General features: G+C 38.1%; 3 protein-coding genes across 6 annotated transcripts in view; 2 read left to right on the forward strand and 1 right to left on the reverse strand.

Annotated features, from left to right (window-relative positions):
- The window catches only part of LOC122871869 (zinc finger protein GLIS2-like), a 31679-nt gene extending 28944 nt beyond the window's left edge, over positions 1 to 2735 (reverse strand). The window contains exon 1 of the mRNA XM_044187384.1: positions 2273 to 2735. The gene's annotated coding sequence lies outside the window, so the exon portion shown is untranslated. The remainder of the gene's footprint in view (positions 1 to 2272) is intronic.
- A 6102-nt stretch (positions 2736 to 8837) lies between these two features.
- LOC122871894 lies at positions 8838 to 14300 on the forward strand. Its single transcript, XM_044187464.1, has 10 exons — positions 8838 to 8982; positions 9268 to 9567; positions 9642 to 9875; positions 9985 to 10089; positions 10221 to 10436; positions 10607 to 10951; positions 11966 to 12223; positions 12396 to 12489; positions 12619 to 12669; positions 12756 to 14300. The coding sequence occupies exons 1-10, from the start codon at positions 8928 to 8930 to the stop codon at positions 12781 to 12783; spliced, it is 1686 nt and encodes a 561-aa protein (XP_044043399.1). The 5' UTR covers positions 8838 to 8927; the 3' UTR covers positions 12784 to 14300.
- A 179-nt stretch (positions 14301 to 14479) lies between these two features.
- Positions 14480 to 22154, forward strand: LOC122871883. 4 transcript variants are annotated; one of them, XM_044187450.1, is made up of 12 exons: positions 15018 to 15282; positions 15378 to 15479; positions 15565 to 15641; positions 16011 to 16313; positions 16393 to 16626; positions 16744 to 16848; positions 17302 to 17517; positions 19528 to 19860; positions 20464 to 20721; positions 21055 to 21148; positions 21269 to 21332; positions 21418 to 22154. In XM_044187450.1, exons 3-12 carry the CDS (start codon positions 15587 to 15589, stop codon positions 21487 to 21489), a joined length of 1734 nt encoding a protein of 577 aa, XP_044043385.1. In that variant the 5' UTR covers positions 15018 to 15282; positions 15378 to 15479; positions 15565 to 15586; the 3' UTR covers positions 21490 to 22154. The 4 variants fall into 4 exon arrangements, with proteins under 4 accessions (XP_044043356.1, XP_044043365.1, XP_044043375.1 ...); XM_044187421.1 differs by lacking the exon at positions 15018 to 15282 and adding an exon at positions 14480 to 14511 and having other exon boundaries at positions 21269 to 22140; XM_044187430.1 differs by having other exon boundaries at positions 15017 to 15282; positions 21269 to 22140.
- Positions 22155 to 24584: the final 2430 nt, after the last annotated feature.

A 24584-nucleotide genomic window follows, 5' to 3' on the forward strand; every position in this document is an offset into this window, starting at 1 on the left:
ACTCTCTTTATTCCATTATGTCCCTTCCCTTTCTATCATTATTTGCTAGCTTCCTTCCTACATACACACTATTTTGACACACACACTCATATATGCCATATGTATGAGCAACACTCCCACCCTGCAGCAGACAGTGTGGGTGGAAGTGGGCTGTAAGGCAGACGCACCCAACAACAACAGGAAAGGAGTTTGCTTGGCTCCAGGCCTTTTTTAAAATCCATCCATGAGCGTCTGTCCAACCTTTAGAGAACAGCATGATGCAACGAGCCTGCAACCTGCACATTGCTCCTCAAAAACTTTTCACTCTGACCACCATGATGCATCTCAGAAAACTAAGGAAGGGGTTTGAGTGGAGCTGACGCACCCATGGGTCAATCCCTAAACCTGCCCTGCCTCTTGGGAGTTTCAGTTTAAGTAAAAGCATGAAAATCAGTGCAGCTGGAGTTTGGAAGTTTTTCAGCTGAGGAGGCGATCTCATCCTTCAGGGAGGATGAGGAGTCATGATTGGTGATGGGCAGTGGTGTCATGGGGGTGGAGGACTTGTTGGATTTGATGAACCAAACTGCTGGAAAACAAGGAAAGTAAAGGTCTTGTCTCCTCCATTTCACTTGGGAGTTTGTACAGTGGGGGGGTGTACACAGGAGTTTGTGCTTGTCTATGTGTCAACTAAAAGGATTTAAACTTACATATTGGGTTTGCTGTGCTTTTACAGGCATACCAATAAGTAGTTTAGTGGCCTTGTGGTCAGAAAGACCATCTCATACACTAAGGTCCCACTTTGGATCACTGCAAAATCATACATAAATTGACATACTGTCCATTAATGCCACAGATAGATCCTAATGCCTAAATAACTAAATCAAGCACGCTCACTTGGCCAGGTGTGCATATGAGAAAGTAGGCAAGATTTTAACTCCTCTCTCAGGCTTGTTTTAGTTCTTCACATAACTACTTCTATTACTTTTCTTGTGTATAAACAACATGAATACCTTTGTGTGCACCATGATCCCCATTTGTATGATTCATTGCATCTCGCCCCTCTCTTTAATGACAGGCTTTTCACCCAGGCTTGAGTGTGGCCATTCACAACAGCTATAAAAACTTTTGCCTTCAGAAGGCTCTTCATACAGACTAGTTTCTTTGAAGCCTACTGAACCCTTAAGAATGTCACACTACTACCTGCTTTTTGACTGAACATATAGGTTATTTTAAGCTATGTGAATAACAAATGAATAATGCTGTGGTTTACCTGGTGAGGACTACTTACATGTATATAAAAGTTTCTTGTGCTCAAAATCAACACTACGCCAGTATTCCATCAAGTCCATAAATGTCTGGTGTATGTTTATAACATCAACATATCAGTAAAAAAATATTATGTAATGCTTTGTTTTCACCAAGCAGGAGCACATATAAGGAGGGCAGGGTAAACTTTCGAGGAGATGCATATCTGAGATGAGCTAGAGAAAGAGGAGAATGTAACTAGGGCTGCTACTAGCTATTATTTTCATTATCTGTTAATCAATTGATTATTTTCTCAATTAATGAGTTTGTCCATAAAATGTCAGAAAATAAATTTGCCAAAATGCAAGGTGACATCTTCAAATGTCTTAAATATATTCAGTTTACTATGATATTAGTCAAAGAAAAGCAGGAAATCTTCACATTTTAGAGTCTGGAACCTCTTTTTGTATTTTATAAGAAGAATAACTGAGGACCCAGGATAGACCCTTGAGGAGCTCCTTATCAGTAAAGAACTGTAGATGAGGGGAACTTAACACTTTTGATAGTTTTGAAATGTCATCAATCAAAACTAAGTGTGGGGGAAAAAACTCTCCAGTTGATTTGTGCCAATTTCATTGACACTAGCTGATGTGCAAAACTACAATTCTTACCTTCATTAACTTTTAGTGGATGTGGTCTTGCAGTGTTCATTTTTACACTCTGATTACAGCTTTTTGTACTACATTACACATTGATACACACACATACACAAATCATACTATAAAACAGCTATTTTAGCCTATATAAATTGTGTTGTGCGTCATACATCCGAGGTTATTCAAAGCCTACATGATTTTATATAACGTTTACAATTCCCCATAAAAATATCTAATCAGGACTAATATTGGACTGGTGATGTCATAACAGATACAAGCCCAATAAGTGCTATAACAAACTCATAACACAGACATTTTAAACCAGTAACAGAAGGATTGTTAGATTGATCTTTTTGTAAGACGAGCCAGCGGCTGAATCTCGTTGGATTTACCTTACAACAGCCTGTAGACAGTGACAGCCTCCTCTGCTCCCTGTGCTCTGTCTGAAGATGCTTTCGAGCCTCCAATAGATACAAACTGAGGACACAAATTACCAAAATCAAGCGAGTTTGTCCGTCGTTTCCCCTACCATCTTCGATTAAGTTATCAGTTGTCTCTGGCTGGAAATCGGTATTTTGAAAACTAATCCGCCTACGGGGGATCGTTCAATGCCTGTTGCGAGTGGTCAGTTTTCAGATATGCGACCGAAAACCTTGTCCTGTGAATAGTTTTCTCTCAAAATTAGAGTGACGTAAGCTAAAGAAATCACTGACGAGGGGAAAAAACTCAATGTCATTCAGATTGTGAGGGCGTAGGCTGCGATGTTAATGTCAAATCCGCTGCGAAAAGGTAGAGGCTCTCCGTTAGGCGCATCGCCCAGTTGCGACGCTGGTCAACTGAGCTTCCAGAGGCGGTGAGGAGGGAAGAGGCTGTCTGGGTGGGAGAGAGAGAGGGGCGGAGAGACACTGAGAGAGAGTGGGCGAGAAAGGGGGTAGAGAGACATTGGAAGAGTTGAAGGAGAGAGAGAGAGCGAGAGAGAGAGAGAGAGAGAGAGAGAGAGAGAGAGAAATACCAGAATCCAGATCCAACTTCCTCCGCCAGCTGTTGACTCTCACGATAGTCTGAACTGTTATGGTATGCGTGCGCGTGTGTGTATGTTATCCTTCCACCTTCACTGACTGATATTAAGCTGGGTGACACACACTGCTGAAGAAAAACGAAAGACAGTTTCAATTTGTTTTATTGGCATGTACGTAGGCCTATATAAATCATATAAAGGCAAATGGTGGACGAAAAACACTGGTGATTATAATACAAACGGGTTATACAGGACAATAATTTGAAGCAAGCAGATGCAGTTCAGTATAGCAAGATCATGGATCTATGCAGAAGCTGCAGAACAGAAGAAAAATTAAGTGCAAAGGGAAGTTTAAAGAATAGTTTCACATTTTTTAAGTCTCTCTTAATACAATATGCACAAGTAGAAACATGTACAAGTACACTGAAAAAATTATTAGTTGCTGTAATTAATCCTCCTTTCCACACTGGCTGGGAAAAGAATCCCTCCTAATGTGTTTCCAACATAAGAAATGGGGGACAAAATCCATTCCTCTTTTCATGCAAAAATGCATTTTAAAGTTCTGCTGAATATAATTAATAAAAGGCTTTAGCAGTCTGTTTTAGATAAATCATGTGGGTATCTTAGTTACAGTCTTTCTAGTACAAAATTACAGTGAACAATAACTCAAACAACACATATGAATTAGTTTGTTTGAAACATACTGAATTCTTGAGGAATTCAAGCTACTTCCTGTTTTGCTACTGAAAATATGCGGTTTTTAAAAGGCCTTTGAACAAATGAATGTGATTATTTTCCTGGTGAGGACTACAAACTACTCATTGCAGAACAAACAGGACAAAAAACATACTGCTCAGTTTTGTGCAGGATATTCTTTGCTCATTGAGGTTATGCCTACAGATTCCTCCCCACAGGGTTTTTTAACCACACAAACCAACCACAGCCATGGACAGCTTCAGATCTCTCTGCTCTCACCGGTAATTTTGACCCCATTGTGATGAGAATGTGTTTATTACTGTCAATCCAGACTCAGTGCACTACGTAATTTCTAAATTCATTTCTAAAATAAATGTGATAGAAGGCAAAATGTAAATAGATACAGTACACTTAAATATACTGATGACTTAAAGTGGCTATAATTGATATTTTTATAATAAAGATGACAATGAAATGACAATGTGAAAAGGGTCGCTCGTAGTGATGAACCTATAGAGAATTATCACCTGAATCTGCAGCGCCCCTCGGCTTTACAGAGCTTTATAGTGAGTTTCAGCTCATTGTTTAGCTGTCCAGCTCGCAACTTTACTGTTTAGGTTCACTCTCACAGCTCTCTAGCAAAGAGAGCTCAGTAAGCGACTAGCTGGTGAACATAGTGGAACTTTTAGCAGCTATAAAGCCAAATATTTCCCTTAGGAGTTGGTAGATACCAAAAGATAGAATAAAGGGAATATTAACTGTAAATAAAGATATAGATGGGGGGAAAAAAACAAGTTAGAAGTACATTTTCAGCCCTGCGTAATGTCTGGTATTCTTTTCATGTTGCATACACCCCCAACAACCTTCACCATTGAGGTAGGGCAGCCTGCAAGTAGCCTGACAAAAATAGGATTTTGGCATGTGTAACTATTCTTTAATGTTTACAGTCTCGCCATATAATCATATTTTGGCCCAAAACTAGAATTACTGCCCCACAGTTGTATGCCTCTGCCAACCAGTCAAGTTGCAGTTTACATCTAAGTCAAGTCAAGTCAGCTTTATTTATATAGCACATTTCATACACTGAGGCAATTGAACGTGTTTTACAGAATAAAAAATACAGTTAAAGTAAAACAATTTACAATTAAAAAGTGCAAAAGTAGAGACAAGAGATCCACAAGATAAAAAGATAGAAAGACATTGCAGAGTGAATTAAAAAGTGAAAAGTACATTAAAAACACATTTACAAGAAAATAAGGAAATATAAATAGATAAATATTGCAGTGCAGATGAGTGTTGCCCTGGATTTTTTAAAAAGCCCTGATGAACAGTAACATTTTAAGCCCTGATTCAAAGGATTGTAATGTGGAGGCAGACCTCAGATTTTCTGGAAGTTTATTCCAGGCATGAGGAGCATAAAAACAAAAAGCTGCTTCTCCATGCTTTGTTCTGACCCTGAGAACAGTAAGCAGACCAGCACCTGAGGACCTGAGAAGTCTGGCAGGTTCATAACAATGAAGGAGATCATAAATGTATTGTGGTCCTAACCCATTAAGTGCTTTAAAAATATGCAACAGAATTATCCTTTATTAATGACTTAGTATATAACAGCTCACCTGATGGCTTACTAGAAAGAGATGCCCTTTGAGAAATTCATGAGTACTTATTGCTGGTTTACCAACATTTATAACTTTATTGCCAAATAGAAACACGCAGCCGTGGTATTACTAAAATATTATATCATGACATAGCATGTTAATTTAAAAAAATATTGATTAGTGCAGCTTCTAAGCACCAATACCACAATTTCTAAATACTACACTACAAGAAAAGGTATTGCATTCAGGATTTTACTTACATAAAATAATTCTTATAGCAAAATGTACTTGTAAGTATCAAAAGTAAAAATATTAATTATGCACAATGGCCCCTTTAAATGAGTGTTATATTTATAAATATTTCATTATTGGATTATTATCAAAGATTATTATCATTATCATTGATTGAGGTGAAGCAAATTTGGTTTCCTTTAATTGTTTTCCACTTGACATATGAGATATGTTTATGTGACAGGCAGAATCTGTTTTTTGGTACTTTTTCTTATGTCGCCTTGAAAACTCAATCATAATAATGGTAGCTGTCAGACCTTAAAACTTATACAGCTCATGGTTTAGCTGTCCGGCCCGCAAGTTTAATGTTTTGGTTCATTCTCACCACTCTCATAGCGTCGTTTTTAGACGCAGCAGGGAGCTTTTTCAAGCAAATAAGCTCCGATAAACCCACTGTACACTACCTGCTCAGCACCAAATATCAGACAGACAAAGTTAGCGACTTACTGGTGAACATAGTGAAGCATTTAGCAGCTAAAGAGCCAGATATTTCCCTCAGGAGTTGGTAGAGACCAAAAACAGCTAAAAGAGAGTGAATGTTGGACTTACATTCATCAGGTGGCCAGAAACACGACTCCAAATGAATGATAATGTTGCTCTGTAACTGCTGGATGTGTAAATAAGCAAATGTTTGTTAACAAGTTTGCCATATCAACTTAAAAGGTGCTGATATGTCAATGCATTGTTCTCAACTTCTTCACACTGCCCCCAAGTGGCCAAAGAAAAGAAAGTTATTGCAGGTTAAAGCACTTGTTTAAAGTGAAACATTTTGCCATCTATATTTCAGGTAGCAAAGATAATTAGATATATTCATCCAGTCTTTCAAAATCACTTGTCAATTAATAATCATATTCAAGCCTTAATATTAATCAGCTATTTTTGACTTTTTCATCTGTATTTCAGGTACTGAGGATGAGAACTACAGGAGTGTGAATTATGTCAGCAGGGGAATCTGTGCTGTGGAAGGCTCTTCAGTGAACATTTCATGTGAATACTCATATCCTGACAACCAGCGACAGCGCACGTATACCTTTTGGTATAAAATAAAGAGAAGTAGTGAGGAGGATGCTGAAAAGCTGACAGGGGATGCAGATCGTGTGGAGTATCATGACAACATGAATGACCGCCACATCCTGAGAATTAGCTGAGGAAGAATGACTCAGCAGATGGAAACAGTCTAATTCTCCTGGAGTGACTTTGGTTGTCACAGGTAAGTCTTTAGGTTAAATACCTCAATATCTTTGAGAATTTGTTGCTCCCTCACCACATACTAGCAGCAAAGTAAGAAGAAAAAGAGAAAAATATGGAGCCACTTTAACTGGAAGATGTAGAAAGTCTGGTCTGTCTGTTTGGCAGCGAATTTTGTATCCCAGCAGTTTCAGTCAAGACTAGAGTTTTAGCAACAACAATATTAAAAAGAAGCTGGCTACAGTTTATAACAAATCTTTTGACAGCAGCCATGTGGGAAATCAGACGTGGAACTGCTCAGACTGCAAGACAGCCGACCAAAATTTCTGACATGCCAGAAATCCATCCGATCACTCTAGAGCCAGATCGCTGATTGTTCAGGCAATTAATCCAGCATTGTGGCCCCCCTCAAACTACACGTCAAACAACAACCAATTTGGCAGAAATTCATCCCAATTCTAAATGTAGTTGGGGGTACGACCAATTTGGGGCTAAAATTTGGCTTATTCTGTGTCAGAGTCTTCTTTTGGGAAACACGTGAGCAGCAAAGAATACATTGTTCTGATTAAAAACTTGCTTTGATGATTTCATTTTTGGTCACATAGAGCAGTATGTAGTAGTGCTATAAGGGTCACAACCTAGCTAGTTGCTTTACAGGGTTCCTATTTTATTTATTTCTTAAATAATGATTTAAAATGTGGAATCATTTTCAATGACAGAATGTTTTCGCTGGTCTGTGCAAGTTTGCATTTCAAATGGTGTTGAGATGAAATTATTGTTCTGATTAGAAGTCTGTCTCTAAAGTCTAACGGCCTAAAATATATATAATTTTTTGGGGCATTTCCGCTTTATTTGACGGTAGAAAGAGACAGGAAAGGCAGGGGAGAGAGGGGAGGACATGCATCAAAGGTCCCGGGCCGGACTCAAACCCAGGCCGCTGTGGTAAGGACTCAGCCTTGATATGTGGTGCGCACTTTACCAGGTGAGCTACCGGGGCCCCAGATTTTTAGCTTATCACAGGTAATGTTTACCATTGTCACATAGTCTAGCATGTTAGCACACTAACATTTGCTAATTTGCTCTTACACAAAGTTCAGCTGAGGCTGAGGGGAAATTGATTACTTCTGGTTATAAACTAAAGTATTGGAAGTATTGTTGTGTGAAGAGCCACTACAATAGGCTATATAGAAATGTACAAAAACACAGTACATAGATTCTTCATTGATGTTTCTTGTTACTAAAAGTAAGGATTGGACAAATTAAAGTATTGGCCTGATAATGGCACTAGATGAAAAGTCAGCGTTCACCAAAGTTATTACAATTCATCCTGAGGGGAACATGAATGTCTATATAAAATTTTATGGCAATCCATTGAATAGTTGTTGAGATATTTCTGTCTGGACTAAAGGGATGACAGACTCATTGACACTGCCGTCCCCATAGCCACGCTGCTTGCATGGCTAAAAACCATTTGACAAATTCCAACAAATGTTGTATAGCCTTTTACCCTCATATTTGAATATATCATGACATCAATATCAAGATATTGTTGTGATGCATGAACAAATGTAAAACCAACAAAAGACAAATGGAGGTGAAGTCTGCAGCTTCCTCTTCACAGGTTTAGCACCTTTCAATGACAAACCAACCACAAACAACACTTAGATCATTGACACCTTTGCATATCTCTGTTGACACTCTGACCCTTTTAACACTTTTTGGTGAATACGTATTGCTGTTTAAGACTGCTGCATGTTGCATTAAGATCCAATACAATACATTATGTAGAAACGTACAAAAACACAGTACATAGATTCTTCTTTGATGTTTCTTGTTACTAAAAGTAAAAGGATTGCACCTTTGCATATCTCTGTTGACCCTCTGACCCTTTTAACACTTTTTGGTGAATACGTATAATAATACAATGTAATAAAATCAGCAATAAGTGATAAGCAGTGGTGCAGTTAAGTGTAGCTTATTGAATACAATACATTATGTAGAAATGTACAAAAAACACAGACAAACACACATAGATTCTTAAAAGATGTTTCTTGTTACTAAGAATGACAATGACATCAAGAGGAAGGAAGTGAAGTTCAGAGCTGCATACTGTGTGTTCACCTCCACTGATCAACAGTCCATTCTGTCCTCTGCTGCCTTTCTAAGTAGACTGCTGTTGATTTTGACCAGAGGTTATAAATTTGGAATAATATCTTTATACCGTCCGTGTTCTGATAAGAAGTGACTACAACAGCCATGATGTTGGCAGAAGTTGGATGTACGGTCATGGGTTTCATCCTGTATATCTCAGGTATTAATGATTGTTCACTTTATATCCATTACATATTCTTATTCAAAACTGTAAACAGGTCGTATACAATATGAGTGATACATTATAGTTCGCTATTACCTGTAAAAAAAAAAAAAAAGAAAATCTTTTTAATGTTAATATGTTAACTCACAAGATTATCAGCTCACCTGCTGAAAGAAAGCTGTGGAGATATCATTAATTTATATTATTATTATTATTATTATTATTATTATTATTATTATTCAGTGATTAATATAGAAAGCCATATATTTGTCCACATGTTAGCTGATGAAGGTCTTTCGGGACAAGCAACCAGCATCTGTGCCTTAAGAGGTTCATCAGTGGATCTGCCCTGCTCAGCTCATCCCACTTCAAGCAAGAAATGGTACACTGTACACTGGGTTGACTACGAAGTTGTTCAGAAAGAGCTCTCTACAGATGGAAATCGTGTGACATGCAACATGTCTGAAGGGAGTAACTTCACTCTAACGATCAATGATTTAAGAGAAAGTGATGAAGATGTTTACTACTGCAGAGAGAATACAGAAAACTCCTGGCTTAGAAAACTTCAGCTCCATGTTGCAGGTACAGTGGCTGCCAGTTATTTATTACTTCAAGAATTGTATCCTGAAATCTAATTGTGTACACCATCATCCCAGACCTGCAGGTAAAGGTGATTCCCACCACAGAGGGACAGACAGTAACACTGATGTGTAGCACCAGCTGTCCTCTGACTGAAAACCCTGCAGCCTACATCTGGTACAAGAACAGAGAGTTTCTCTATGAGGACTGGTCTCCCTGGTACCAACAGCTGGTCAGCAGTGACGAAGCAGTCAGATACTCCTGTGCTATCAAAGGCTACGAGGATCTCAGAGCCCCTGAAGTCTCAGTGGGTGGGTGGCTCCATATCACATTACAAAACCTCTGGCTAAACTTATAAACTTATGAAAAACTGTTACTATGGTCTCAAATAAAAATGCTGAATGCCATCTTTTGGTCCAGATTCTGTCTCACCGACCTGCTTTAATGTGACCTACGCTAAAGGAAGAATGTGTTCGTACAAGCAGAAATCCGAGGATGAGCCCTGCTCCATCACATATCCCAGAGGTTAGGTTTCCTCCACACTCCACAAACATTTACAAACACAAACACACCCCACCAACCTAAAAACAAAAGTCCTCACTACTGGCACAACTGTTAAACACATTCTGCATTTGTTTCTAATCATCTCTCAACAGAAGTACATGTCCAGAGGACACATTCAGAGGGCTATGTCACTCTGACCTGTACTACCAGCTGTCCTCTGACTGACCCTCAAACCACCTATAGGTGGTACCAAAATAGACAATTACACAGATACATTGAGAGTCAACAATTCTCAGTTTCCCGCTCCTCTGATAAAGTATTCTCCTGTGCTGTAAAAGGCCACGAGGATCTGCTCTCTGCTGAAGTCTGTAAGTATGAATCAACATTTGTGTCAGACCTCAGTTCATATTACTGCAAAAATCCATATGTTTTTCATATCTGTTCATAACCAAATAATATATTTGTTTGTATCCCTAATAATGTTAGTTTATTAGGCACAGTCTTTTATGCCGTTTGAGTTTTTCATCTATATTTTCAGGTTCTAAGGATAAGAACTGCAGAAGTGTGAACTATGTCAGCAGGAGAATCTGTGCTCTGCAAAGTTCTTCAGTGAACATTTCAAGTAAATATTTGCATCCTGACAACATGCAGCCCAAGTCTAAATTATGGTATAAAATAAAGAGAAGTAGTGAGGAGGATGCTGAAAATGTGATTGAGGCTGCAGGCCGTGTGGAGTATCGTGACAACATGAAGAATCACCACATGCTGAGAATTAAAAAGCTGATGAAGAATGACTCAGCAGAATACACATTCAGACACCTAACAGAAGAAAGAGGACAAAAACTGATGTCTGATTTACCTGGAGTGACGTTGGTTATCACAGGTAATTCTTAGAATAAATACTTGCATATTTTTAATAGAGAATTAGTTGCTCCCTCACCATGTAGCAGCGATAGTAAATTCAACAGAGTACACATTTTCAAAATGATGTAACAGTGGCTAAAATTAATTTGCACACAAGGGTTGCACACAAGGTTGCGCACCAACCTTTTGTTCAGCCCATAACATTGGTTCAGGGGGTGGCAGCTAGCCTGGCTCTGTCCAACACGAGAGCCAGGCCAAAATCCGCCTGGCACCTCTACAGCTCACTGATTAACATGTTATATCTCATTTTGTAATTTATTTTTAAACAAAGTGTAAAAACAACAACACAGTTTCATGGTGTGGGTAATGTGCCAGAATATTTCTTGTCCAGGCACAGCGACTTTGTGGAGTCTCCTGGCAGGTTGCCTGACAACTACTCAAAGCCAAGAACTAATCCAACACATAACCCCCCGTAAAACGGCAAACTGTTTACACACCTCAATTAAAATAATTAATATGTAACATGATACTTAGTATCACATTTATGACAACTGTGCAGCCATCTATCCAATTTACTAGTCCAAAACGCGTTACCCTGAAGGTTTCATCAAAATATGACCAGTTATGTAAGAGATGTCACCTTTTATATTTAATAGTTAAATTATGGGTCACCTTCAGTGTATATTTTTAACCATACTAATGGATCTAGGGACAGCAATATCAGTCTGTCGACCAGTTGGTCGGCTGGTCAACAACTTTGGCCCAGACTGAAATATCTTGACAAGTACTGGATGGACTGCATATCACTCTGTTGGGGTTGTGAGAACTACAAAAATACTCCACTCACAGCTGAGTGGTAATACAGGGTGATCAAAAGATGCCTGGATCAGCCCTGATACTGATCCTGAAGATTGGCTCGGGACCTCTCTAATTATGTGTGCCGGACTATAGGTCAGTTTACTCAATTGAGTAAATTGAGTTTCGAACTAATATGTCTCTTTTACACTGAATAAGCAAACTAACCATCTTTCAGGCCTGAAAGTGACACTGACTCCTTCAGCAGTGGTGACAGAGGGCCAGAGAGTCACACTGACCTGCAGTACCAGCTGTCCTCTGACTGACAACACAATCTACATTTGGTACTTGAACAGTCGACCTCTGACCCGGCCAGAGAACCAAAACAAACACCTGGTTCTAGACCCAGTCAGCAGTCAGCATGCAGGAAACTACTCCTGTGCTGTCAAAACCCACAACACCATCACTTCACATGAAATGACTCTAACTGTTCAAGGTGGGCATGGCTTTTAATTTGAACTGAAATGTGTTTAGGCATTAGAAGCAGTTTTGCAATTGAAACTGGCATTTTAATAGGAAATAGGACAAATGCAATACCCTGCCTCCTTTTGTATTCTTTTAAAATTTGTCCAACCAGTAACATAAATCTTACACCCATCTCTCTCCAGCTCGAGGGAAATCAATGGCAATACTTAATGCAGTAAGAATAACTGTTGTATTACTGATCCCATGTTCTCTACTTCTCTTCCACCTGTGGATGAGGTAAAAGACTTGACAGTCTTCTATGTAAATGCTTTTACTTTTACTTCCTATAATCAACATCTCCTTACTGACTTGATGTGTTTGTTTTTAACGATAGTAATTTGCACTGTCTGACCAAAACAAATCCAGGAAGAAGAAAACGCTGACCTCCACCGATGAGCCTAATGACAAAGGTGAAAGGTGAGTATAGAATCTGAAAGCTGGAAACTGCGTGTGTGTTTGTGTGTTTTCCTCTTGTCATCTTCTCTGTTTTCTATACTCTGCAGATCACCTATGAGAACATCACATTGCTAGTCACGAATCCTGTGACTACTGCACCAAGGCAACCAAAGGAGTAGGAAGACATTGTGCAATGTCTGCTTGGGTTTTAGGCTGTACGCATGGCATTTTAGTCAGTCGTGTTCATTTAGGTCCCTTTTGGCAAGGAATGTTTTGCGCACTCGTTACCATAAGAGCGCCTGAAATGTGCAGTATATGGTGCATCAAAATTTAAAGGTCACACAAAGCCATGGTAATCCATCTTCCGTTCTAAACAAACTGTCAAGGCAGGACATATTTTAAAACATATGCTTTTTGGTGTATGCCTAGATGTCTATAAAAACATCTGTTAAACAGTTAATCAAAGCAAAACTTACTCTCTGTTATTTAATAATATAATATTTCTTCTGCTCCCAAGTGGTCAGTAAAAATAATGCAGCATTAATATTTCACTATAAGGTTTGTTTTTCTGTTGCCGCTGTATCAGCACTGTGAAAAAAATCGAATAAATGCATTTATCTTTTGAATTTAAGTTCATTACAATGATCACAGATGTTAAAAAAAACGTACTGATCAACAAAGTAGCAGGGACATGCACACACAAAGCTATTTTATTCTATTTTGTTCTGTGTGACTCTGGTGGTACTGAGCCCCATACAGTCTATAGGTGCATTTCCATCCACTTGTTTTCATGTGCATTGCATAGATTTGCATGTAAAAATATTTGACTGGAAATTTGAAAAAAAAAACCTCACAAAAACGTTTTATGCTTGGCTGATGTGGAAAGGTTGGTGTATCGATAAAAGCAAAAATGGTGGATCTGCCCTGTTCAGCAACATCCCACTCAGTGGGAATCCACTCAGTTATGAGGAGTGCAGTTGTGATCTGCAAATTAGTGGAAACTTTAAATAGAGTATTTGGCTATTAAAAGGAAAGACACAGCAGCATTAACCTTTATTGTTCAGTTTAATTTTGATCAGTAAATCTTTTTTTTTTTTTTTGCTTATTCTTTTCACATATTAAAAATTCCATATTAATTTGTTTTGTTTTCTACATGTTTTCTAAGATGGGTGTGCTTTCTACAAGGTTTTAACTTGTTGTGTCATGCATGAGTGTTTTTATTTAAATAAACCTTACTGGAATTAGCTCTTTTAAAGCTAAGACTAGCAGCAAAATATTTATATAATTTAAGTGTTTGACTTGACATGTGAAATTCTGGTTAAAACCGAATGACAATGCACAATCTAGAGACGGGTGACAACTTAAAGAGAAACAAAACAAAACAGCATAACAGTGTCCTAGTAAGGTGTTAGGCCACCATGAGCCATAAGAACAGCTTCAGTGTGCCTTCAGGCAGCGTTTGTGGCTGTGTGGTACATCACCGGGACAAACATGAGATAACTTTGTGCCATCTTACTGTGTTTTGAATACCTTGGGAAAGATGTTGGTGGTCTAATCTGAACCCATCAGAATATGACCTTTTGATGTCACCCTGATCTGCCTCTAATCTCTATGAGCTGCTTTGCAAAGCATCATGGGTTCTGACCACAGAGGTGGCGATAAATCTAGTTTAACACATGTTGACCAAATCCATATGCAGCTCTGATATGAACTGGATAGCTGATGACTGAATTTTGTATAAACTTGATTAAGATGTTCTTTGCCGATAGGTAAGTGAATATGAAGCAACTGCAAACAGTTGCAAGGAAGTGAAATATGTCCATATTTGGCCATTGGGGCTGTGGAGATGTTCTAGGAGATCAAGTAAGAGGGCCTTTTCTTAGAAATGCATGCTAATACATATATAGATTTTCAAAGGTTAAAAACTCAGACATTTTGTAAATAAGGAAGCTTTCTCTGAAAATTGCTGTGGGTGTGTCTGAGGCTGGTTTAGACTTGCCTTTTCACCTATTCTGCACGTTGTCATTGATAGCTAACTAGCATCACCCACTTAACTAACTTGTGTTGTGTTTATAATGCTTATAAGCAATATCTATTTTGAGCTACATTTACACGACAAAGATAAGAGTTAAATTATTTGAACATTTCATCATTTCTCATGTTTTTCCTAACTCAAATTGTAATTTAAATTCATATTATTGACCATTATTATTTATTGTGACTGCTTGACTTATTTTCTCATGATTTTTAAGATGATTTTGATTGTTGTGCTTCTTGGAGATATTTTGATTCTGTTTTCTATTGGAAATGTTTGACTGAAAAGAATTTCTACTTTGGATTAAAAAGTATTTTTGTTCTGCCTGGTTGATTTCTCAATAAAATATATCTCTGAGATTATTCTGAAATTAATATGATGGCTCCATATGAACATACAGTCGTGTATTACAAAACAAAACTCCCTCCTCTTTTTTCTGCACCACAAACCAAACGCAGATGACTAACAGCTTTGCATCGCTGTGTTCCCACTCTGATAACTTTAATACTATCACGTCACAGTTTAATACTTTTGCAATACACTATGTAAAAATGTCAAAAAGAGAAAAAAAAATTGATTATTGGTGTGAAGAGATAAAGGTAATGACTTTGGATGGAATCAATATTTTCCTTGTAAAAATGTGACATGTTTTCAGCTCATAATACACTTCAGTATCACTTAATCACTGAACTAGGAAGGAAGACACATCTGCACATCAGAGCTGCATGCTGAACAACAGTCCACTCTGTCTTCTTCAGCCTTCACCTTGTTAAAAGACTGCTGTTGATTTTGACTGGTGAGTTATTTTATCATTTTTGTGCATGGTCTTACTGCAGCTATTGTGAAAAAGCAGATACAAATTCAATCAATTTTCTGATTAGAAACAGAAGGACTACAGCAGTCATGCTGCTGGCAGAGGCTGAATGTGTGTTTATGAGTTTCATCCTGTACATCTCAGGTATGATTTATTTGTTATCCCTTCTTATACAATACTAAACAATAACCATGATGTGTACAGTTATATGTATGATTATTAATTGTAATCTATCAAAAAAATTTACTATATTTTACATACAGGTAAGTGTAGGAGTTAAAACGTGGAAAACGATGTTGACTAAAATTTTAAAAAACTGAACACATTTTATGAACATTTATATAAAATATAAACACTGATAATAGAAAACGTTTCATATCAGCTCTAAAGATTATCATATAAACTACTGGAATGAGCTCTTCAAATTTCCTTAATTTACTGTATAGCAAACATACAATATTTAAAAAAATTAAAATCTGTCCAGATGTTTGCTAATGAAATCTTCTGTTAAAGGGGTTCAGGGACGAGCAAACAGCATCTGTGCCTTAAAAGGCTCATCAGTGGATTTGCCCTGCTCAGCTGAACAGCCCACTTCAAGCATGAAATGGTACACCATTTACAGAAATTACTCCACGCATGTCCTGAATGAGCTATCTGCAGATAGAACTCATGCAACGTACAACATGTCTGAAGAGAGTAACTTCACTCTGACAATCAAAGATGTGAGTGAGAGTGATGAAAAGTTTTACTGCTGCAGAGAGACTAATGACAACCTAGAACTCTGCTGGGACAACAGAACTGAGCTCCATGTTGCAGGTACAGTGGCTGCCAGTTATTTATTACATTAAGACTGACATCAATATATGAATTCTTTTTTTATTCATCATCATCCCAGACCTGCAGGTACAGGTGATTCCCACCACAGAGGGACAGACAGTAACACTGATGTGTAGCACCAGCTGTCCTCTGACTGAAAACCCTGCAGCCTACATCTGGTACAAGAACAGAGAGTTTCTCTATGAGGACTGGTCTCCCTGGTACCAACAGCTGGTCAGCAGTGACGAAGCAGTCAGATACTCCTGTGCTATCAAAGGCTACGAGGATCTCAGAGCCCCTGAAGTCTCAGTGGGTGGGTGACGTTACAAAACCTCTGGCTTAACATGTAATACTTTGAAGAAAAACTCTTATGACATTTGACTATTATAAGTTCAACAATCAAAATGCTGAATGTCATTTTCTTATCCAGATTCTGTCACACCGACCTGCTTTAAAGTGACCTACGCTAAAGGGAGAATGTGTTCTTATCGGCAGACATCAGTGGATGAGGCCTGCTCCATCACATATCCAACAGGTTAAGTTTACCCAAACCTCCACATATATACACATATGCACATCTCCCACCCCCACCCACTTTAAAGGGGTAAGTAAATTTAAAAATTGAACAGAGGAGTGAGAGGCAACCAAGTGCAGGAGGCGTGGCCTCGTGGCTATGCAGTGTGTGACGGAGGGGGTCAGGGAACACAGGGGAGACTGACTGACCACCGCTCAGTGTGGCATGCACAGCAATGTAGAGCTGGTAGTCAGAGCTGGTAGTGGACTGCGTAGATCTCGTTACGGTCTGAATAGAGCAGTTATCGGTGGGTGTTAACGGCCACAAAAAAGGAATAAATTGTGTTCATGTACGTCGTCTCTCTGCCGGCACAGCAACTGTGTGTGAGTGGCATTTACAAACATACAAACACACCTCTCACGCCTAAATATATCACAGTGACTAATGAAAAGTGTATTTATCATCTCCCAACAGAAGTACAGGTTCAATGGACTCCTGTGAAGGACTATGTCACACTGACCTGTACCACCAGCTGTCCTACTGCTGACGCTCATCATGCCTATAGGTGGTACTGGGACAGACATTTATACAGTCACTGTAAGAGTCAAGACATTATATTTTTCGGCTCTCCTTCTGGAATCTTTTCCTGTGCTGTAAAAGGCCTCGAAAATCTGCACTCTGATGAAAAATGTGAGTAAAAACTTATGGTCTTTTTTAACTTATGGAATAGGACATTTGTATTACTAGTCTGCATGCCTAAAGGGAAATAAGAAACATAATCATCTGAATAATGTTCAAATACTACTACTGGGGGGTGACCAACAGAAAACACCTTACAATAAAATGCAATAGCTCCGATGTGAACACCAGTTCGTTTGTTCATTTATATTTGTAGTTTGAAGTGTCATTAATCAAATATCACATTATCTTTCAATCTCAAATATCTTTCAGTCAGTTTTCTGGTGATCTGCTTTTCCTCTCTCCTCATTAGATACTTTTAAATTGTTGTTACTTAACATAATTCAAGCAGAGACTATCTGGCCTCTTAGCACCTTTCCTTATGTCACCTTGAAATCTCACTTACTCCCAGTCTGTGTTGTGTCATACAGTATGTTAAAGACAATTTAAAAAATATAACTAGGATTTGTATTAAAGGTGCTGTTGATAACATTGATAACATTCCGCCAGTAGATGACGCACTCCCCCTCCCATCCCGTTCCATTGGTTGCCAGTTAGGTGCACAACCTGCATATTTCATGGTCGAGTGAGACTCAGATTCAGTCATATCAAGTGATGAATCTTTCGTGATAAAGTAATGAATTCATTTTGCAACATATAGCTAAACATTAGCTATAGATTTTGGTTATTTTGTCCGATGGTGTTTCACGTAACGTTATCTATGGTAATCTTAGGATATGGCTAGCTAGCTTTAGGTAACCTTTTTTCCACCATCATTTAATGATTATAGGGGCCCTATATTGCAACACCTTATGTAAGTCAATCATCCTTACACTATAAGACATTAGGTAAATATTTACATTTTAATCCAATCAAACAGTACAGTACAGTACATTGTAGGGATGCTATTAAAACCTGCAGCGCTGGACAACAGACAGACAGCCACAGTAAAAGTTGACATTAGCTAGCATTAGTGTTAGCGTAGTGTTGTCATAACATTAGTCGAAATCTCATAGCAGATAATGAAAAACAGCTGAGTGCCACCCAGCAACAATGGCTACAAGGAGAAAGGACGACTGTTTGATCATGTCAGTATTTTCAGATTTTTATATCGAGATGTTTTGACTTCACTTTTGGGGAGCTGTCATGTCATCCATCTTTATATACAGTCTATGATCTCATAATAGGGCTAACGTTACACTGCTATATGAGATAACACCCTCAATAACAGTCACGTTTTGGGTCTAAACACTTTTGATATACCTTCGACATGCCAAATTGGTAATATATTGGGATCCCATGTCCACTCCGTTCTTAAAGAAGAGCAACCGTCCTTTCATAAGTGGGCCAGTCCGCCACAATCAAGTTGCCCTACATATACTTGTACTGGCCCCGGGCCATCTGTTATGTCGGACCCTGGCCCACTTCTAAATCCCCTCTGATACGCATCTTTGTTACAACGTAACATTGTTTGAGGGAACTATAATGTTAGGTAACTGGACGCACCCGTCACTAATGCTAACATACTAAGGGATTGATGCTGTTATTGTTCTAATTTTGACAATCTAACTGGAGACAACACATTAGTTAGGGTTTTAAAGACTATGGCTGTTGGTAGTTGTTTATTTTATATGCAGAACTGTAATTTTATGGGTTATTGCTGTTTGTACTATTAAGCTAAGTCAGTGTCCATATTTTCGACACAAACTGGCAACTACCACGTGATACCAACGTCGTTATACTATTGGCTCACAAGCCTTGTCAGAAGCAGGAACCAAACTTCAGACATCTCACACAGAGATAAACAAAACATTCATTTCTGACCTGTCAACATTTTTTGAATGATTAATTCACAATCATAATATTTTTTTTAGGAATATTTTTTAAAATATTCGTCTACATAAAAATGTTACCAATATAAACTATAAAATAAGTTGAGACTGGTTAGTCCTAGTCCTAGACACAGAAGTAGTTTTCAAAGTAAATTTAGTGGTTACTAAAAGTGTTTAATTTATATTTCAGGTTTTGGTGTGAAGTGCTGGAGTGTGAATTATGTCAGCAGGAGAATCTGTGCTCTGGAAGGTTCTTCAGTCAACATTTCAAGTGAATACTTCAAGCCCAGCAACTTGTATCTGTTTAAATTATGGAATAAAGTAAAGAGACGTGATGATGAGGATGCTGAAACTTTGACCGAGGATGGTCGTGTGGAGTTTTATGACAACATGAAAAACCACCACATGCTGAGAATCGATAACCTGATGAAGAATGACTCAGCAGAATACACATTCAGATTACGGACATATGACGACGGATGGAAACAGTCTGACTTACCTGGAGTGACTTTGGTTGTCACAGGTAATACTTAAGCTTAAATGGGATATCTTTCAGTAGGGAATCTGTTGCACCCTCACCATGTGATAGTAGCCACCAGCAGATTACAAGTCTGGTTCATCCTTAATGAGATAACACTAGTGCACACACATTACCTAAAGATGGCATGCTTCCAAAAATGTCAATGCTTCTTGTATTCTCATGACAACTGTGCCTCAGACTAAATTACATTCTTCGTGAGTTTCTGTAGAGAGTCGCAAAAGCCTTTAAGCCTACAGTTTTCAGAAAATTATGTAGCAGGTATTATTAACAATAAAAAACTGTGTAAGAATTCATAATTGCTCCTTGTTTTGGCAAATTCAGATCACTGGTGTCTGAAATGTTACCTACTGTAAGACATTATATTTGATGGACCCAAGTACACAACCAATTTTTTAACTTTCCAAAAAATTTTAACATATCACATTAAATTTTCAAAGTTTGTCTAAACCTTTAGTCCTGGTTAGGAGCCATGCAGTCTGCTTTTTCTATAGTTTTTTTAAAAATATCTCAGGCATATCATAAGTTCTACAAAAGCTTAAACAATGTCTACTTTTTGTTAATTGATCTATCAAACCATTTTTTCAGGCCTGAATGTGAAGTTTACTCCTTCTGCAGTGGTGACAGAGGGCCAGAGAGTCACACTGACCTGCAGTACCAGCTGTCCTCTGACTGACAACACAATCTACATTTGGTACTTGAACAGTCGACCTCTGACCCGGCCAGAGAACCAAAACAAACACCTGGTTCTAGACCCAGTCAGCACTCAGCATGCAGGAAACTACTCCTGTGCTGTCAAAACTCCCCAAAACATTAGCTCACCCGAAGAGACTCTCACTGTCAAAGGTGAGCATGGCTTTAAATTTTAATTGAATAGTTGTTTTTTAAGTAATCTTTGACACGAATTACATCATTCACCCACTCTTAATGTGACTTTGATAAAAAAAATGTATGTCAACATAACTGCGTTCCACTGTACAAAAAGGATTTCAAAAGACCTCCTCAAGGGTCGATATCAAAACAATAGGTTGCTGTGACTCTACCCACACACCAAGGACTCTTTCTATCTCTCGCTAAATACAGGGCCAAAACCTACAAAATACAATTATGTGTCTTACTTTTTATTGTTTTGAAATATGCTGCACTTGTAATTCACATCTCATAACAATCTCTCTCCAGCTCGAGGGAAATCAGTAACGATATTGAATGCAGTAAAACTGACTGTTTTATTACTGATCCTGTCTGCTGCAGTTCTCCTCTACCTGACGATGAGGTAAAAGACTTGAAAGTCTGACATTTCCATTTTTGTACATTCATTTCCTGTATTCAAAGTCTTCTTGTTGACTTAATAAGTCTGTTTTAACATTAACAATTTCACTATATGATCAATAAGATCTAGGAAGAGAAAAACTCAGACTGCCACTGCTGAGTTAAGTGACAAAGTACAAAGTGGACGGGTGAGTACAAAACCTTTGTTTGTGTGTGTGTGTGTGTGTGCCCGTGTGTGTGTTCCCTCTGTCACCTGTTTTCTCTGCCCTTCAGATGGACTCGTTGTATGAGAGCATTGCACTCGTGGCCATGGATCCTGCAGCCCAGACAGAACCTAAAGAATAGCAGAAAGACACTGTGTAATATCATCTTGGATTTTAGACATCTGTGCAGGGCGCTTTGCAGAGTGCAGATAAAATGTATCTTGTAAAAGTGTCTTTTATGCTCATTTAGATTCAAGTTGGCAAGACATGATTTGAGCACTGAGTATGTGGTGCAGCCAAACCTGGACACAAACAGTGACCTGTCCATGATCGTTTGTGATATCTATTTCCTGCCTTAGCAACCACTGGGGGATGGATGCAAGGCTCTTATCTACAGTTGATTCACACATCCGCTCACGAAGGCCTAATGCTGATGTTGGTTCAAGTTTGTCAGATGCTCTTGATAGCAAGTATTGAATTGTTGCATACTGCTGCCACCATTTGAAAACAAATCTACTCAGTTTTGCATTATAACAGTTTTCATTTTTCTTGTTATTACATATTTTATATGTTTTAATGACATATTTATCTCATTATTGCTTATTCTTGTTTGCTTTGTCTTATTTGTCTGGCAATAATGTCTGATATAATTACAGTTGACTGAATATCGTATTTCTTATATACTGAGGATAACTTTGTACAAGCCTCTTTGCTTCCTTCCTCCCCTGCACGTATCAATTTATTTTTGTTTTATTTTTGTTTACCATGATGTTTTAAATGTGCAAAAAGTAAAAAAAATTCAGTTACAACAGACTGATTCCTTTTTAAAATTGCATTTTTTCTCAACATTGCCAATGCAGTCAGCCAGCTGTCAAGTTGCACCCCTTGCTTTTTGAGGGCAACGTTCTGCTACTGAACATAGAAATATTTTACTTTACAAGTTGACATCTCATGACTGAACACACTATCAGCTGTGACATCTACAAGGCTAGACCACAAACTGTATATAACTATCTACAACATGAGGGGAAGCAGAAGGGTTAAGATGTGAACTCGCAAAATTAAGTTTTGAAGCCAAAACCATAAGTGTTAGTTACCACTGAAAGCCAAAAACGTTTGTTTTTTATCATTATTTTATGTGGTCTTTTTTTTTTTTCTTAGTTTGTTACTATTCCTTCACACCAGATTTCTACATACACATGACAGAACATTCTAGTGTTAGATTGGATGACCAACTATTTCTGCTCCTATAGCTAGCTCACTCCAAAGTGCTTGACATTGTACGCGGTGTTCCCAGGGAGCAAAACGTTCTTAAGAACAAAGATTGTTCCCATACTCATTTCAAGAGCACAGGTAAAAGAGACTCAAGCCAATTAAACAGAACCAAGAAATCAAACTGATTCACGTCATCACAAATAAAACAAGTAGACAATACACATCAAAAACTACATATCACAGACAATGCAAATGCTGTGATGCAAAACATCAAAAGGCTACTAACTCCTCTACCATTAAAGCCAGGAAAAACACACAGCGAAGCTTATACTCTTCAAATTCCCTTCTTATTAACAAAATATGGGTTAGATTATTATTGCTTATTGCATAGAACGAAGCCATCGTTAATGTCATTATGAGAAGTCAAAATATCTGCTGTATTAAGATTGTACCCCTGACCATGGAGAAGCTGCAGGGCACGGTGTATTGATTCTAAAACAAAGGCAACTCCTCTGACCAACACAGGAAGATTTTCATTCATTTACTCTGAGGAATGTGCTCAGGGAAATTTCAAAGGATGCCAAAAAAAAGAAGATAACAGAACATCAGATTTAGAGATGAACACTTGTGCTCTGCTGTTAACATAATTTTAAGTGCCTTGTTGAATGTAAACATATTTTAATTTTATTTACCCATTTATATAATTGTGTAGTAGTAGCCTGTAGTAGTATTAGCCTGTAGGCTAATTTAAAATGAGTAACCATAGCAACAGGGAAAGCCTAATAGCTTTGTCCCAGTTATTGGAGTAGTGAACAACGTTTTTGGCATGGTAATGATTGTTCCAGGTATTAGTCAAACGCTCAGGTGTTATGGAAAGTGAGTTATGTCTTGTGAAAAACGTTAGATTTTGATTGCAGAACGCATGAAAATATAAATGAATGGTCTTAATTTGTTTTCTTTGGTAAGTGACCATGGTATAAGTGGGATAATGCCCCATTAAGGTGTCCATAATCAGGAATTAATGAACTCTGCAGAGGCAACCGTCCTCCGCGCACTGGCCTCCAGGTCGTCCATTAATGCCTTTATCCCTAATAGTGCTATGGCCTATGGAAAGCTTTGTTTTCCTCATTTGAATTTACAGAATTTATAAAGTATTTGGAATACGTTTCTGTTTTTGTTAAGTACGCCAATTTCAGACCCTTTTGGTGGAAACTTTAGAGACATTATATGCAGTTACCTCCAAATAAGAGAGAGTCAGACTGCTTTACATACCGATCATGGATAAGACAGAATCACAGGATATATTTGCAATATTATGGTCGATCCATCTCGCTACAGTAAAGAGAGTTAAAAGGGATTTTTGGAAAAGGTATTGTGACTCACTAGGAAGGACTACACCATTAGAGCGAGTATGGGGTATGATTAAGAGAATGTCCGGAAATAGAAAAGAATATGGATATCCTATAATAAGAGATGGGGGGGAAGTAGTAATAGAAGGTAAGGATAAAGCAGTTTAGTTATTAGCAAGGACATTTGTTAAGGTACATAGTACTGACAATTTAAGTAATGAGGAAAAGAAACAGAGAGATAGAACAATAGAAAAAAAATTAGAAGCACTGCAGGATGATGAGAAAGACGGAAGTGCAAAAGACATTATCTCGAGAATGAGGTTTGGGCATACTGGTCTTATACACTATAGATTATTGATAATCATGGGACTGGTATGTGTGAGTATTGTAACATATGGGAAACAGTAGAACATGTAATTAACAATTGTCCTAGGTAGACATGATAAAAAAAACAGACTGAGAAGAGATTGCATCAAGTTTGGAATAAAGGAGTTACTTCACTTGAACTCCATGTACCATGTGGGGTACAGGGCAATATTTAGTTTTTTGGAAAAGACAGGACTTAGATGAAGAATATAGGGTAGGCATAAGACCAGTCTGATCCACACTCCATTTCAGAAGGTGGCGGTAATACTTCAAAAGCTGTTTGCCAACCGCCAAAAAACATCAGAAG

This window comes from Siniperca chuatsi, linkage group LG3, assembly GCF_020085105.1.
Source record: "Siniperca chuatsi isolate FFG_IHB_CAS linkage group LG3, ASM2008510v1, whole genome shotgun sequence".
NCBI lineage: Eukaryota > Metazoa > Chordata > Actinopteri > Centrarchiformes > Sinipercidae > Siniperca > Siniperca chuatsi.

Coding starts and splice junctions, on each gene's coding strand:
- LOC122871894 (XM_044187464.1), top strand. CDS start 8,928: ATGATGTTGGCAGAAGTTGGATGTACGGTCATGGGTTTCATCCTGTAT. Junction 8,983..9,267: donor TTTCATCCTGTATATCTCAG/GTATTAATGATT, acceptor TCCACATGTTAG/CTGATGAAGGTCTTTCGGGA. Junction 12,490..12,618: donor CTCTTCCACCTGTGGATGAG/GTAAAAGACTTG, acceptor AAACAAATCCAG/GAAGAAGAAAACGCTGACCT.
- LOC122871883 (XM_044187421.1), top strand. CDS start 15,587: ATGCTGCTGGCAGAGGCTGAATGTGTGTTTATGAGTTTCATCCTGTAC. Junction 15,642..16,010: donor TTTCATCCTGTACATCTCAG/GTATGATTTATT, acceptor CTTCTGTTAAAG/GGGTTCAGGGACGAGCAAAC. Junction 17,518..19,527: donor TCTGCACTCTGATGAAAAAT/GTGAGTAAAAAC, acceptor TTTATATTTCAG/GTTTTGGTGTGAAGTGCTGG.